At 29.1% G+C, this 17,764-nt stretch overlaps 1 protein-coding gene across 1 annotated transcript in view; it reads left to right on the top strand.

Annotated features, from left to right (window-relative positions):
- LOC111634229 (5'-AMP-activated protein kinase catalytic subunit alpha-2-like) overlaps positions 1–17,764 on the top strand; it is a 48,468-nt gene that overhangs the window by 23,862 nt on the left and 6,842 nt on the right. Inside the window, exons 2-15 of the mRNA XM_023378954.1 lie at positions 3,408–3,549; positions 3,638–3,731; positions 4,630–4,774; positions 5,244–5,331; positions 10,252–10,321; positions 10,398–10,446; positions 12,447–12,552; positions 12,674–12,779; positions 13,826–14,002; positions 14,075–14,108; positions 14,182–14,265; positions 14,347–14,417; positions 14,518–14,583; positions 14,815–14,917. Coding sequence (XP_023234722.1) covers positions 3,408–3,549; positions 3,638–3,731; positions 4,630–4,774; positions 5,244–5,331; positions 10,252–10,321; positions 10,398–10,446; positions 12,447–12,552; positions 12,674–12,779; positions 13,826–14,002; positions 14,075–14,108; positions 14,182–14,265; positions 14,347–14,417; positions 14,518–14,583; positions 14,815–14,917 — 1,335 coding nt within the window. The remainder of the gene's footprint in view (positions 1–3,407; positions 3,550–3,637; positions 3,732–4,629; positions 4,775–5,243; positions 5,332–10,251; positions 10,322–10,397; positions 10,447–12,446; positions 12,553–12,673; positions 12,780–13,825; positions 14,003–14,074; positions 14,109–14,181; positions 14,266–14,346; positions 14,418–14,517; positions 14,584–14,814; positions 14,918–17,764) is intronic.

Raw genomic sequence — 17,764 nt, 5'->3', positions numbered from 1 at the left:
GTGGCAAGGCACGTGACTTTTAACGAGCGGCTCAGGCTTAGAATTTGTCAGTTGCACTTTGCGGTTTGTTCGGGAGTGTCAAAATACGCAATTTTACTTAAATTTGTTCAACAAAAAATTAGTTTTTTACTGTGGTCCATGAAAATGGAGGAGCAAGCTGTAGTGTTGGAGAAGGTGTCATGGTCTATAGACATGAAACAACGATTCGACGATGAACTGTGCAAAATTCGAGTTAATGCTGCAAAAAACAGTATTTTCTTAACCGAAACTACTTACCAGAAGTTAATAAATGATGTACAAAAAGCCAAAATGACTACTAAGAAGGAACCCAGGGACTATTGGTTGCTGAATTGCTATGATGTGATGATTGTAGAAAACAAAAGTAAACTCATTTATCCTGTTAAAGAAGGCGTCAGTACTATACAGTATTACGTCACAGACTCAGAGTTATTTCACATACTTCATGAAGCTCATATGGCTATTGGACACGGAGGACATGATAGAATGTTGAAAGAACTTTCAACCAAATACAAAACCGTTACACGTTATGATATTGAACTGTACATCCACCTTTGTGAACCTTGCCAGAAAAAACAGAAAGGTATTAAAAAGGGCATTGTTGTGAAACCTGATTTTTTCTGAATTTAATTCCCATTTTCGTGTAGATCTTATTGACTTTCAGTCTCAGCCTGATAGAGAATACAAATTTATTATGGTGTACCAAGATCATCTCACAAAATTTGTGATTCTTAAATCTCTAATGTCAAAAAAAGCTGAAGTAGCCTACAACCTAGTGTGCATATTCTTGTTGCTTGGAGTGCCATCTATATTACAGTCTGACAATGGTAGGGAATTTGCCAATAATGTGGTGACCAGCTTGAAGGAGTTTTGGCCAGCACTGAAGATCGTCCATGGGAAGCCTTGCCATTCACAAAGCCAGAGTAGTGTTGAAAGAGCTAATCAAGATATCGAAAATATGCTCTGTACTTGGATGCAGGACAACAAATCTGACCGCTGGAGTGAAGGACAACGTTTCATTCAATTTATGAAAAATAGAGCTCATCATTCTGGGATCAAAAGAACACCATACAAAGCTCTTTTTGGCTGCAAACCTAAAGTAAGGCTTACATCGTCTTTTATACCAGAAGATGTTTTAAAAGACATAAATGCAGAGGAGCAGCTAGAAAAAGTAATAGAAAGTGTCAAAACAATGGAAAAAAAGTGAAACTAATCAGATTATGAAGAAAAGGAGCCTGTTTTAAAAAAGATGGATGAGATTATAGTCGTTAGTGGGTTAAACCAACACGATGAAGACATGCTTACCAAAGAGATTTCCATTTCTGAAACCTGTTGTGTGTGTTTAAAGGAAATGAGTGATGCACTTGCATGCAAAACATGTTGTCAAAAATTCATACCTTCTGTAGCCATGCTAGTAAAGATGATGAAATGGATATTTTGTGCACCCTTTGTTTCAAAACTGAAAATGCTATTGAAGGTAAAATAAATTCTGAAATCAATCTGGAAATACAAGCCAAAAAAATGAAAATGAATTCGGAAAAAAATTTCCCACTGCTTCTTTGGGAACTACTGTGTGAGTTCCTATTCCTGACGTCAACAAGGGGCGAGGTGATTCGCGCAATATATTGGCAGTTGTAATGAGTGTGACAGAGGATGGTTTCTACCGACTTGAAACTTCTGAAGGAATTTTAAAACAAGTATATGCGAGATCACAATTCACTTCATGCCCTAAGAACTTGCTTAGAATTGAAGATATTCCTGATCATGAAATTCCTCTCCGGTCAGTTGCAATTGCTCAGTCCAGTGGAAGCGGCCAAGGATTCGTCAAATGTATGTGTAATAAGACACCAACCGAATGCCGTAAATTAATCGGGCTATTTTTAATGCTAAATTCTAAATAAATTACGTAATTATGTATGTGTAAAACAACATACATAATTATGTTGTTTTACACATGTATAAAATGTATGTGTAAAACAAAGTGCCAAAATATGAAATGTCTTTGCGTGAAAAATGTAATGAAATGTAATTTAAAATGTCATTCAAGCCTACCATGTTGCAACAAGTAGGTTAATTTTAATTTCTATGATATAATAAGTTCGCACTTCACGCCGACGTATACTATTAATAGAACACTTAGTGCAGTGGCATTACAGGAGTGGCGTTCTGGATAAGGAAATTTATCCGACTTTTGGAGAAAGGTTTTTTCCACTAGCACTTTCAGTAGTATAAAACTACCATCATCAGGCGGTACATAGAATTTGATAGTTTAGGCTTTCCAAACGATATTCCGATGGTTTTTTGAATTTCAATATCGAATATTTCGAACGATATTCTTGACTGTTCAGCTGATTATGGTTTTTGAATATTATTTAAAGGTTCATACGTCATAGCACGTAGAAATGATGATAAATAAATATTAAAGTGAGAGATGTCTGTAAAAAGGCATAGTTCACACATGTATGCGCACCAAGGCAAAATAAGCCTATGAGCAATGAAGGAATATTTTTATCTTGGGTTGAGTTGTTTGAAAGCTGTTATCCAAATTTGTGGGAGCTCGAGAGTTGGGGAGTTGTATGGTATGGTAGTAGAAATGTAGTGTCTCCCAAATAAATAGCTCTTTTTGTTCATTGCATGAACTATGCCTTTTTACAGACATCTCTCACTTTAATATTTATTTATCATCATTTCTACGTGCTATGACGTATGAACCTTTAAATAATATTCGAAAACCATAATCAGCTGAACCATCGGGAATATCATTCAAAATGATCAATATTGAAATTTAAAAAACCATCGGAATATCGTTTGGAAAGCCTAAATTATCAAATTCTATGTACCGCCTGATGATGATAGTTTTACACTACTGAAAGTGCTAGCGGAAAAAAATCTTTCTCAAAAGTTGGATAAATTTCCATATCCGGAACTCCACTCCTGTAACGCCACTGCACGTAAGTGTTCTATTAATAATTTTAATTTCTTATTTTTTATATGAAAATTTTGTTTTCCTTAATAAGAAAGGCATAAATTTTGTTTTGTACAACTTTCATTTTTATTTACATATTTTGAATAAATTTTTTTAATGGCACTCTATTTTTTCAGAATAACATTTGTATTTTTGAGGAATGCATGTCATTTATATAATAGCCTTATCAGAACCTTTTTTCATACTTTGCCGGTAACATATATATATTTTAATTATATACATATATATTACTAATTTTATATATATATATAGTATATAAATTATATAGTAGTGTATATATATATACTATAACTATAACAATAATTTCTATTTTATTGAATATTTTGTAAGCATCTTACATCTTTGTAAATGTAATTTTATTTTATTTTTCCAAATTGTTTCATTGCCTTTCAATCATTTTCAGCTGCACGTCATCAACTTACTGGTCACAAAGTGGCAGTCAAAATTTTAAACAGACAGAAAATAAAGAATCTTGATGTCGTTGGCAAAATAAGGAGAGAAATACAAAATCTGAAGCTGTTCAGGCATCCTCATATTATAAAATTGTAAGTGGTGATGTCACAGAATAAATTTTAATTTCTTATATTATTATATATTATGAATTACCAGAAAATCAATGTTTTTTCTTATTAGATATCAAGTTATTAGTACTCCAACAGATATATTCATGATTATGGAGTATGTTTCTGGAGGGGAACTTTTTGATTATATTGTTAAACATGGCAAGGTAAGAACTATGTTTTGATTGATTTTATATTGAATTTATTAACATGTTTATCATTAATAACTCATTTGTAATATTAAAAAAAAAATAGTAAATTTACTAAAAATGTTAGGGTATATATTATAGCTCACTCTGTTACATACATTAACATGTTTGCTGCATTGGTGTCTTTTGTATTGGCCATCATGCTCCATCAATGGCTTTCCACTACAGTAAAATTCATTGTTACTTAGCTTGGCAGTGTTTTTATATTAGGAATTTATTTTCGATATACAACCACAAATAAAATAGTTCTATACCATATTTAGAGCACATGCACTTTCTTTTATGATATAAGTTATATACAATGAAAAATGTACCAGATATATTTCCATTGATTAAAAAATAAATTAAAATTTACCATTATTTTAAAATATAATACTTACATGTTTATACTATCTACGATCCAATTTTTATTTTAAAAATTATCTAAAAAACTAAACATAAATGATTACATAATCGGCAAACAAGTCTAATTTTTCAGTCATAATTTTTGGCCAAGAAAATGGAGGCTAATTGTTTAACTTTATTATAATACTAGCTGCAAGGACCCCGCTTTGCTGGGTTTTTATTTGTTTGTACATTTGTATGTAATATAGTTTNCAGGCACTTGGCAATTTTTATCATCAAATTTTATTTAGTTGACTAAATAAAATTTGATGATAAAAATTGCCAAGTGCCTGAAAATAAATACAATAATAATTTGTGTTTGACTTACTACTAATAACTACTAGCACGGTTTCAAAGTACCAAAATAAAATATTCTTTTTATATTTTACTAATTTCCATTTGAAATTGAAAGTATCAGATAAATTCTTTTCAGAATTCTAATTATAGTAAAATTTTCCTTCATTTTTTTCAGCTGAAAGAAGCAGAAGCACGGCGTTTCTTCCAACAAATAATTTCTGGTGTTGATTATTGCCACAGACATATGGTTGTGCATAGAGATTTGAAGCCTGAAAATTTACTTCTGGATCAAAACTTAAATGTTAAAATTGCTGATTTTGGTAAGAAAATTAACTGCAGATATGTGCTGCTTAATGATTGAGATATATTCCGAGATATTCGTTAAGTAACTTCACTATTAAGTGAATGTCACAGTGTAGTTAGATAAACTTTATCACAGAGTCTACTACTCATATAAGCTATTATGTAACACAGTGATGAATATTTATGTATCTAAACATAGAAAATGTAGAAGCAGCTATGAATTTTTCATCTCCATTATAATCTTGTGGGATCTTTGTCACATATGCAGTCCATTGTTAAGCAGTATATACCTATATATTAAATTTATTTGATACTTTTTTAAAACTGTAACTACACAATAGGAGTTTGTAAAAGTTTCATCTGATCACCCAGTATATTTAAAAAAAAATATATCAATTATGATAAAGTAGTAAATTATTTCCTTAATCATAAGTAAAAGATACTATAATATATTTATAGCAGTTTTTGATGAATTTTTCATTAAAGGTTTATCTAATATGATGATGGACGGAGAATTTTTAAGAACAAGTTGTGGTTCTCCTAATTATGCAGCTCCTGAAGTTATTTCTGGAAAGTATGTTTCTCTCTGTTAATTTGTAGAAAAAAATTTAAATATGAATTATTATATAAATATAAACATAATATAAATGAATATTAAATATAAGCATCTGTTAACCTTATATAGTTCTGTAGCCATATTAGAGCTCAATATAATTCGGCAGGTCATTTTACCTTATGAATTATTAGTTTAAAATTTTAAAATTGCTTGCACAAAACTTATCCTATTAGTAACAGTTTACTTTTTTAAACATAAAAAAAAATTAAAACTTATAGTAGATATGCAGTTAAATAATGATAAATTCTTGCACGAATAATATAAATAATTTATTTTGTTGATAAAATTGATCCCCTCCAAAAGAATTAAATTTTTACAATAAAATTTAAAATGAACAAAAAATAAATACAAATAATTTAAAACATAGATTTATATTTTTCTTCTGCAGTTTGTTAATTTATTTTCAGCTATAAGTAAATGCTTAATAGGACAAGGGACAATTTTGTGGTTTGTTAAGAATGTGTTGCAAAATAAAATATTGTAATTACAATATATTAGTGAGTTTCAATATCATCTCTTAAGTTGCCATTTATCTCTAGAGTGGATATAGTTAAAAGTTAAATGTGGAAAATTAAAGAATGCAAGAAACAAGTAATGGCCTCGTCTTAATAGTTTTTTTAATGCAGAAAATGATAAAAAGTGTATGAACTCAACTTTTATAATTAGTAATATCTAATTTTTTAATGATACTTTTATATGTTAATGGAAAGGAATTATATTTAAGATTGATTATAGTGATGTAACGAATATTCGGTTACTATTCAGTATTTGGCCGTATGAGCCACAAATGGTACATAATGTGAAATTTAAATAGAATGAACCACTCTGTACCACATGCAGACATACAAAAGAACATGACCTATTATTATCACACTTATCATAAATATCAAATCTGTGCTCTAAAACAAATTTTAAATGCACAGGATCTTACAAATAGCACATATTTGTAATTTAAAATATTCAGGAAAAAATTAGTGATGATAAAAATCTTTAAAAATAGACAAAGAGCACTTAAATAAATGCTCACTAACCAGAATCTGACTTGTAAATTATTGAAAATACATATGAAAATACAATTATGATTGTTAAGCAGTTATAATTGTATTTTTACATGTAACATAGAAATATAGAACAAGAACAAAAGATTAAAAAAAGCATGTTGGGTTTTAAATAGAACCAAAATATTATATTTATTACTGCTGCAAAACAAAAGAAAATAAAAAGTATTGTATTTGGTTAAATTTAATAAGTAATTACTTATTAATTATGCCTGTATTTCTTTTCAAGTTTCCTCATTGTGTGTTGCTTATTTATGCCTTTGTCTGTTTATGAAGTACACTGATGATAAATTGAATTTTATTAAAAATTTCATGTAGTAAATTGTTGCTTTCTCTTATCAGTTTTTTTTTGTATAAAAATTTATATCTTATTGAACGAGCATTTTTATTCTTTGAAATTTTCATGATTAGAAAAAATATTAATTTAAAATTGAAGAAATTGCACATTATATTAAGAAACAGTACAAATAACTCTCTTTTGATATTAAAGTATATATAAATAACAAAATAACTTGACCTTCTATGATTATCTTTACACACATTTTAGCTGTTATAAGTAAATTTATAAATACATATTATAATAATGAATTTTATACATATAATTATTAATGGTGACAATAAAATAGTAGTAATTCAAACACAAATTATTATTGTATTTATTTTCAGGCACTTGGCAATTTTTATCATCAAATTTTATTTAGTTGACTAAATAAAATTTGATGATAAAAATTGCCAAGTGCCTGAAAATAAATACAATAATAATTTGTGTTTGACTTACTACTAATAACTACTAGCACGGTTTCAAAGTACCAAAATAAAATATTCTTTTTATATTTTACTAATTTCCATTTGAAATTGAAAGTATCAGATAAATTCTTTTCAGAATTCTAATTATAGTAAAATTTTCCTTCATTTTTTTCAGCTGAAAGAAGCAGAAGCACGGCGTTTCTTCCAACAAATAATTTCTGGTGTTGATTATTGCCACAGACATATGGTTGTGCATAGAGATTTGAAGCCTGAAAATTTACTTCTGGATCAAAACTTAAATGTTAAAATTGCTGATTTTGGTAAGAAAATTAACTGCAGATATGTGCTGCTTAATGATTGAGATATATTCCGAGATATTCGTTAAGTAACTTCACTATTAAGTGAATGTCACAGTGTAGTTAGATAAACTTTATCACAGAGTCTACTACTCATATAAGCTATTATGTAACACAGTGATGAATATTTATGTATCTAAACATAGAAAATGTAGAAGCAGCTATGAATTTTTCATCTCCATTATAATCTTGTGGGATCTTTGTCACATATGCAGTCCATTGTTAAGCAGTATATACCTATATATTAAATTTATTTGATACTTTTTTAAAACTGTAACTACACAATAGGAGTTTGTAAAAGTTTCATCTGATCACCCAGTATATTTAAAAAAAAATATATCAATTATGATAAAGTAGTAAATTATTTCCTTAATCATAAGTAAAAGATACTATAATATATTTATAGCAGTTTTTGATGAATTTTTCATTAAAGGTTTATCTAATATGATGATGGACGGAGAATTTTTAAGAACAAGTTGTGGTTCTCCTAATTATGCAGCTCCTGAAGTTATTTCTGGAAAGTATGTTTCTCTCTGTTAATTTGTAGAAAAAAATTTAAATATGAATTATTATATAAATATAAACATAATATAAATGAATATTAAATATAAGCATCTGTTAACCTTATATAGTTCTGTAGCCATATTAGAGCTCAATATAATTCGGCAGGTCATTTTACCTTATGAATTATTAGTTTAAAATTTTAAAATTGCTTGCACAAAACTTATCCTATTAGTAACAGTTTACTTTTTTAAACATAAAAAAAAATTAAAACTTATAGTAGATATGCAGTTAAATAATGATAAATTCTTGCACGAATAATATAAATAATTTATTTTGTTGATAAAATTGATCCCCTCCAAAAGAATTAAATTTTTACAATAAAATTTAAAATGAACAAAAAATAAATACAAATAATTTAAAACATAGATTTATATTTTTCTTCTGCAGTTTGTTAATTTATTTTCAGCTATAAGTAAATGCTTAATAGGACAAGGGACAATTTTGTGGTTTGTTAAGAATGTGTTGCAAAATAAAATATTGTAATTACAATATATTAGTGAGTTTCAATATCATCTCTTAAGTTGCCATTTATCTCTAGAGTGGATATAGTTAAAAGTTAAATGTGGAAAATTAAAGAATGCAAGAAACAAGTAATGGCCTCGTCTTAATAGTTTTTTTAATGCAGAAAATGATAAAAAGTGTATGAACTCAACTTTTATAATTAGTAATATCTAATTTTTTAATGATACTTTTATATGTTAATGGAAAGGAATTATATTTAAGATTGATTATAGTGATGTAACGAATATTCGGTTACTATTCAGTATTTGGCCTATTCTTCGCTATTCGACCGAATACCGAATATTTAATCACTATTCGGCTGAATACCGAATACCTAAAAACAGGAGTAAGAAATAACAAAAACAGTAAATTAATCATTTTGATATTTAGATTTAATGTTATCGGGTTAGTGTTATTTGTTTATATTTATTTATAACTTATAACATTCACAAAATAAAAAAGAAAATAATATTAGTCAAATGTATTCACAATTTATAATTACAAAGATCAACACACGTACACACCTATTCATTCGAGAATCGTCGCACATCTGAGGTCTGACCCTGCCTATCCTTCTTTTTAAGCGCTCGTCTTTGCTCTTCCCTTTCTCTTTCCTCTATCGCTCTAGTCCACGTATACCTATGCATGCATTATAATACGCCCTCACGGTACTTTCGATTTGTCACTTTTCCGTCTTAGATTTCCCATTTTACAATTACGTGACTCATAGTCTGGTGATAACGGAGAAAAGAGACAGATAGGACGTTGGTATAAGTCACAGTTATGATTTCACAGATTCGAAACAGCTTGGTAGCCCCAGGCTTTCACCCGTACACGCTAAGTGACTTTCATTACAAGCATTTAGCTTTCCAAAGTCTATGACAACAATTGTTTGGCATTCACGGCCGTGAATTTCGCGCCAATAAGCTCAACTTGTTCGAGGCAGCTTATTGAGTTGATAACATAATCCTTCTCTGGTTTTCTTCCGTTATTTACACGTGTCCTTCTCTGTTCTTCTTCCATTATTTACACGTGTAGGTCATTTCATTGTTATCCACATTTGATATCATCACTTATCACATACTGCCATGATGCTCTCGTTTGAACTGTCAAGAATTAACGCGATTGGCGAAGCGTAGTGACAGTGGGCCAATAGAGAGCAGGGTCCTTGCCATAATGCAGTTTGCGCATCAATTTTCGTACGTGCGTTAATCAAGCCAAATAGTTTGGCCGAATATTCGGCTATTCGGCCACACTCCTGGCCGAATATACTATTTGTTGCAACACTAATTGATTATCTTCCTTATAAAGGAATAAATACTCCAAATTTATTCCTCCCACAGGCACTAAAAAGTCCTTCTACATAACTATTGTGGGTTCCATTAGGCTCACAACGGGGGTGGCTAGGTGGTGAGGGGCAGGGACTCAGCATATTTGGGATGGATTACCTATAGAAATGTCTGGGTTTTTGATTTTCCAGATTTGATTTCATCTCTCCAGAGTGGTAGGGCAATGCCTTAAATGCTTTGGTCATCTAAATTTATAGTTTTTGTCCTTATGTTATAAAATTAGAAAATAACAGTCTTAAATCTTTTTATATCATTGGTTTTCACAATGTTTATGGAATATTTCATGCATATAATTTTTTCTAGACTATATGCTGGTCCAGAAGTAGATATTTGGAGTTGTGGTGTGATTTTATATGCTCTTCTTTGTGGAACTGTAAGTAGTTTATATATTATGAATGAATTAAATTTTAAGCTTTTAATAAATATTTAAAATATTTTTCTACTATTAGTTGCCATTTGATGACGAACATGTTCCAACACTCTTCAGAAAAATTAAGTGTAAGTAAATTATACCTGTATCAACACAGTATCTAATAAATGTCATTTTACTAAATAAACTCTAAGTGTAAAAATCTAACTTTTGCAAAGATTAAACTTCAGATATCACTGTTTTTATTTTCTTTCCAAATGTGATATTTTAATATCTGTAATTATAATTAATAATATAATATTTTGAAAGTGGAGATAATGTCGTAAAGCAATGGAAACATTTGCTATTGCAATGACAGAAATGAAATAAAACTATTAAAAATATATTGTAAAACAAAAATTTTCAAAAATTGATTGTAATTACATGACTAACATTATTTTTTATACAGTAGATACTACATATTTTAATCATGGATATGATTTGTCAATTGTTTAATGTTATCAGTAGTAGTGTGCCCTAAACATCAAAATAAATTTATAATAATCCTTGTTTTTCTGAAGTATCTTCTAAGATACATTTAAATAGTGTTAATATAATTACACTATTTTATCCTTTTCTTTCAACAGAAGTTCACATTTGGGTTGTTAAGCTTTTGGAAAAAACACTACAATTTCTTAGTTATTTTTGGGTAACTAGGCATTTTTAAACTGTCTTTTCACACTGATACTATGAAAAGACTCAGCATATGATTGATTATGTGCAATCATTGTAGATTTTAATCGGTCCCTTAAATGTTAGCAGTTAATCATTTTAATCATTATCTGTTTACAATATGTTAGTATAAATTATTGGTGTTTGTTACTTTAATTATTTACTGGATGAATTATTGTTAATTCTAATAATTTTAATATTATATACTCTATATAGGATTTCTCCTCTAGGAGGAGGGGTTAATAAATATAATGACGTTTACAATAAAGTTATATTTTTTTCCAAACTGAAGAATCTGTTAGGAAACAATCTGTGAATCTTGTTCCCTGTAGAAATACAAACATTGTGACAATCTTCAGTTGGATGGGAAAGAACAAATTTTTCACAATTAAATAAATGATGATTCAAAGTAGCATTTCCCAGCGTACAGTAAAGACATTAAATCGCGTTAATCAAAATACAGTATCTAAGTTAAGTAAAGACAACTGGTAAAGTTGCATAAATTAAAACTTCTGCCATGTACATAAAGGGATTGCCGCAATTAATTTCACACGTTAATCAAATTCCACATTAAGCAAGAGATACCTGTATTGATTAATTGTCAACTTGCTGACATGAATATTTTGGTATGAATATTAATTAAGGTTTACACCAGGGCTGTCCAACTGGCGGCCTGCGGGCCGTATACGGCCCGCCAAATAATTTTTACGGCCCCCGAGTACATTTTACTATGAATAAATTTATGTTACTAAATTATTATTATTAATATTAAAATTATTTTACTATGTGAAAATTTGAATCTAATTTGAATTTAAAGTAGGTACTATTTAGTTTGCGTAACTTCACTTAACCTGGCTGAATACAGCAGCAACCTTCTTGGCCCCCGAAATGTTTGGTGAAGAAAATATGGCCTGCGGGCTATGATAAGTTGGACAGCGCTGGTTTACACGGTTATTAGGATAATAGCAAGGTTGAGGCCGAAGTTTTAAATGTGAAAATGTGTACATCGGACGTTCAGTACTGCTTTCCTTTAAACTTAAAAGTTTGGCAATGGTGTTTGGATAGTCAGTGGAATCATGCTTGACATTCCAAACACCATTGTCAAACTTTCAGGCTTAAAGGAAAGCAGCACTGAGCATCCGACATACACATTTTCACATTTAAAACTTCGGCCTCAACCTCTCTATTAAGTTGTAAATTTATCTTATATTATTATAAGAAAAACAATTAAACCTAAATCTTCTGATTTTTATAAAATGCATAGATTTCGTATGGTTCTTATGATGATGATTTTAAATGTGTTTTCATAGAGAGCAGCAGATTTATATGTGTTAGATTTCTAATCTTGACAATATTTTAGAGCTTTATTTATATATAATTCAAATAAAAATACTTATTATTTTTTAATCTATTTTAGCTGGAATATTTCCTCTTCCTGATTATTTAAATAAATCAGTTGTAAACCTTTTGGTTCACATGTTGCAAGTCGATCCAATGAAAAGAGCAACTATGGAAGACATTAAGTACGTGTCTTTTATTTTAATAATTACTTGAAATTTTTTGAACTACTAATATAAAATTAAATGAAAATACTTCTAAATTAGTTATAAAATTAATAATTAAATTTGAATTTTTGATATACAGGAACCACGACTGGTTTAAAAAGGACTTGTCAGCCTATTTGTTTCCTTCTCCCAATGATGCTGACGCTTCCATCATAGATACGGATGCAGTACAAGAAGTTTGTGAGGTATTGTTATATAAAATTTATTATTTTAAAAATAATTATATACTTTTTTTCATAAAACTACGAAAAAGAGAAACAAAGGTAATATTCCCTACAAAAAAGAAAAAAATGCATAAAAATCTTTGTTTCAAAAATATCTTATTTAATATTTTAAAGTATAAGAGCACTGTTGGAAATGTTAAATAAAATAAAAATAAAGAAACAAACAAACTGCTGAAATTCTATTTACCAAAAAATATTTAATCTGAAATATCTTCAACCTTCAATTTAGCTCATCCCACTCTTACTGAATAAACAGAATCAAATTGTTTCAAGTTTAAATTAGATGGTTTATTCTGTCAGCCAAGGATGACATAAAGGTTGAAAACATTTCTGATTTAAATATTTTTCAGTAACCAGAACTTTAGTTTATTTTATCATCAACTTCATTGTAATGCTGCCAACTTTTGTTGAATTTCACATTAAATAAAATAATTTTTCTGTTACTGAATACAATATTTGTGTAATATATGCACACACACAAAACATATCATGTAAAAATACATACATATTTATGTATATTTTGTAACATAAGGAATGATGATAGTGAGATAATTAGTAGTTTCTATAGGTCTGCAACTTGGTCCTTTTTAAGATTCTAGTTAGTTTTTAGAACTTTTTTTTGTGCAAAACTTCCTAAAGAAAGATTTTTGAAAATACTTTTTGGTATTGTGTATTTCAAATGCAATTATTCAATACATTTTTCATTCACATTGGAAATTCATACCAATATTTGTTACTTTCTAAAATAAAGGACCAATGTGAAAACTCAGAATGATCAGTAGTAATCCTGGAAGTAATTCACAAATAAAATAGCAGATTTAACATATCAGACAAATAATTTTTATATGTTGGATATATACAAACAAGTGTTTTGTATGTAATGTAATTATATTCATTACGTTATACATGTTCATTCAGAAATAGCAAATTAACACTAATTTTTTTTGCAAATTTTAAATTGAACAGAAAACAAACTTTCTAACTGTCATTTTTTATTTCAATGTAAGAAATTTAGTGTTCAAGAAAAAGAACTACACAGTGCTTTATTAAGTGGAGACCCTCATGATCAACTTGCTATTGCTTATCATTTAATTGTGGATAATAAGAGAATTGAAGACGAAACGGCCAAACTTGAAATTCGAGATTTCTATGTAGCCTCAAGTCCTCCTCCAACACTCTTGGATGTATGTAATTGTTTTTCAATGTTGTTTTTTAATTCGGTCCTTGATAAAGTAAAGTTTATTTAATTTCTGCAGAGTCCGGCACGTCCACATCCAGAAAGAATGGGAGGTAAACTTAATTTTAAGATTTTTATGGTTATGATTAACGAAAATTAATTTCTTGTGTGATTTTATTTATTCAGCTGGAAGGCAAAGGATGTTGAGTGGAGGAAACAGTACTGACAAAGGAAAGGGAACGCCGATGAAACGAGCAAAGTGGCACTTGGGTAAGATTCCTTTTGGTGATGATTGTTTTCATAATCATCATCATTGTTCACATTTTGACCATACTTTTTTAAAAATTTAAGGTATACGGTCTCAGAGCAAGCCATTTGACATAATGAATGAGGTATATAGGGCCATGAAAGCACTGGATTTTGTGAGTATTTTTAATTTAGAAAATTCTATGTATAAACTATTTTTAGAAAATATCTATTATTGATAAAATAAAATTTAATCCACATGCTTATTTTTGCTAGGAATGGAAAATAGTTAACCCCTTTCACGTGAAAGTAAGGAAACACAACACTGTTACAGGAAAATATGTGAGTTTTCATATCTTGCCATTGATGGAAGCATTTTTCCATACTTCATAAATTTCTCAAGTTTATATTAAACAAAAAAAACCCAGAAAAAAATAAAATTGTTGTTTATTAATAACAACTTCCTTTAAAATTAGTAAGTCTTAAAAACGACTTTTAATAATAATCATAACATGCTTTAAGAAATGACAATTGCTACTCCCATTTTCAATAATCATCCTTATAATCCCTTAGGTAAAGATGAGTCTACAGCTGTATCAAGTCGATTACAAGAGTTATTTGCTGGATTTCAAGTCTCTCTCTAGTACTGAAAGTCCAGAACAAAATAAAGGTTTTGGTAAGTAAAACAGTTTATTTTCTGAAAATACATAATCCCTTAATACAGGGGTCTTCAACCTTTTACACTTTTAAGAACCCTTCGAGCTCATGGTTTTCTTGAAGGAACCTCATGTTTAAGTAGCAGATAAAATAGTTTATCAAAGCTTGTTTTCTACTCAAATTTGCAAAATTATTCTTGTATCTTTATTTAATCTTAATACAAACATCTTAATAAAACAATGAATAGTGAGGTAGCTAATCAGACTTTATTTTATTTATTTTCTAGAATATATTTTATGAATAATTAACAAAAGGAACAATATTTTAATTATAACATATTAATAAAAAGAAAATTCTTTTAATGACTTGACTGTGCTTGTTTTTTATTGCAAAGCATTTTTACATTGGGAATAATTGTTGAAATCTGCTACCTAATGTCATCCTCAGCATCCAATCTGTTTCTGTATTTTGTTTTTTGTGGCAGCATACAAAGAGAGAGATTTTTTGCATATATAGGTTGATACAAATGACATTAAATGTTTCATAGCTCTTTTGGCAATTTCAGGATATTCATTCCTAATGTCAATCCAAAAATGCATAATATCAATTTGATTAAATTTTAGTTTCCATTGAGTGTTGGTTGATATATCAATCTGTTGTTCTCTTTCTTTTATTGGGAGTTCGGAGGTGTCAGTCGTGAAAAGGATTTTGAATCCAAGATAATTTTTCTTTTTGAACAGGAAAACATTCACGAAATGTTTTTTGCAGATCCTATAAGTGTTTGACCAAATTATTTTTTACATTTTTATCGAGATTAGCGTTACTGTCTACTAATATATTGTGCAAATTAGGAAAGCATTCAATATTTTCTTTCAAAATGCAATCTGCCCAAAATTTAAATTTTAAAAGAGTAGTGTCAGTTTTACTTTGTACCTTGAAAATATTGATATTTGTTCCTTGGAGCAATGTGTTGAGCTCATTTAAATAGGTAAAAATATCTGATAGATATACCATTTTCTGAATCCAAACTGCATCATTTAAGTTTTGAGATAATTGAGGTGCATGTTCAGATACGAAAATTCTTATTTCATTTTTTAATTTGCAAAATCTTGCTAACACTTTTCCATGAGATAACCAACAACGTCTGTGTGCAACAGTAATGTTTTATATAAACTTCCCATATTTTCACATAATAAATTGAAAACTCTTGAATTTAATGGTCTTGATTTGATAAAATTTATAATTTTAACACAATCATTAAGTACTTCTTTTAGCTCTTCTGGCATTTTCATCACTGCAAGAGTTCATCAATGAAGACAACAATGAGTTCTTCTCATGTGAGGATTTTTTGTTTCATGCGTACAACTATGCTGTTCAATTTACCAAGCATTGCCTTGGCTCCATCGGTACATACTTGATGACATAAATCCCAAGATATATCTTGCTTTTTGAAATATGAATTTATCAAATTAAAAATTTATTATGCAGTTGTTCTGGTTGGGAGACTTTTGCAAATTAGCATATCTTCTTGAGTAGCCATTCCATGGATATATCTCACAATAACGAGCAAGATAGCTAGTCCAGCTATATCTGTAGTTTCGTCAAGTTGAATAGCAAATCCATGTTCAGAAGCTTGCAAATGTCTTTAGCTAATTTTCACAAAAATAGACATATCTTTAACACGCCTTGAAACTGTAATATCCAAAAGGGGGATACAATCAACTAATTTAGCATGGTCTTTCCCAATCATGGTAGTAACTACATCTTTTACACATGGCATAATTAGTTTTTCTGTGATCATATAAGCTTCACTTTGTTGAGCAATACGATAACTGACATGATACGATACTTCCAAAGCATTATCATTATCGTTTTTAACAAAGTTCATGAAGGTCTTTTTTGTCTTTTTTCTATTCTTCAACTCATTACATTTTCTTTTAAAATACTCAGCATTTTTATTTTGTAAAGTTGGATGATTTGTTTCCAAATGTCTTTTCAATTTTGTGGGATTTAAACTGCTGTTGTGCATTACATGTTCACATTCATCGCATAACCTTTTTGGTTCATTTTTATCACCAATCCATGTAAAACCAAATTTTATGTATTCTTCATTATACTTCTGCTTTTTACAAATGGGTAACTCCGAATCACCAGACAACTTTTTGGTACTAACATCTGGTTCATTGTCAACAGTAGTAGCGAAACTAGTTCCTGCATACGTGGAATGAAGCTTACCAGTTTTCAACCACGTATCCATTATTGCTACGATAGTCTAATTAAATTGTAAATAAATAAGAGTTATCAATTATGATATAAAAACAAAATAAATACTCACTTGTACGCTTGTATGTGATAGTATTTAACAGACAGAATGAGATTAACCCTGACATTAGTGTTGGCCCCGCCCCCCTTGTTTACATTCATTCTGTAAATGGGTCAAGGGCAGTATAGGTCAGACAAGGTCAGACATGTTATATTACTTCAAAAATTCACCAAAAATCAAGTTATCGTTATATTCATATGACAAAAATTACGTTACATTTACTAATATCTGTAGTTATAAATACGATATTTTCAAATACGTTTAAATATAAACTTCAATAAAAAAAAATTAAAATATATCAGACCTGACATCTATCTGTGAAAATTTGCAACATTTTTTAAAATTCACATACTCCAGTTAAGTAGTTTGTTCTTGGCACTAAGCCAGATCGACTTCAAATATTGTTCTGTACAATTCTATATAACATTTATGAATGTACGATTTTTAGTTTTAAAATTATCACAGATTATCCTTTGTTTGGAATCTAACCTTTATTTTGCTATCGATGAATATTACAAACTAATATTCTTTATTTATTTTATT

Source organism: Centruroides sculpturatus, unplaced genomic scaffold (assembly GCF_000671375.1).
Source record: "Centruroides sculpturatus isolate CEXI.00-Female unplaced genomic scaffold, Cexi_2.0 scaffold361, whole genome shotgun sequence".
Taxonomy (NCBI): Eukaryota; Metazoa; Arthropoda; class Arachnida; order Scorpiones; family Buthidae; genus Centruroides; species Centruroides sculpturatus.
Note: the sequence above shows the minus strand (reverse complement) of the source record. Positions and strands in the feature narration are given on the sequence as shown.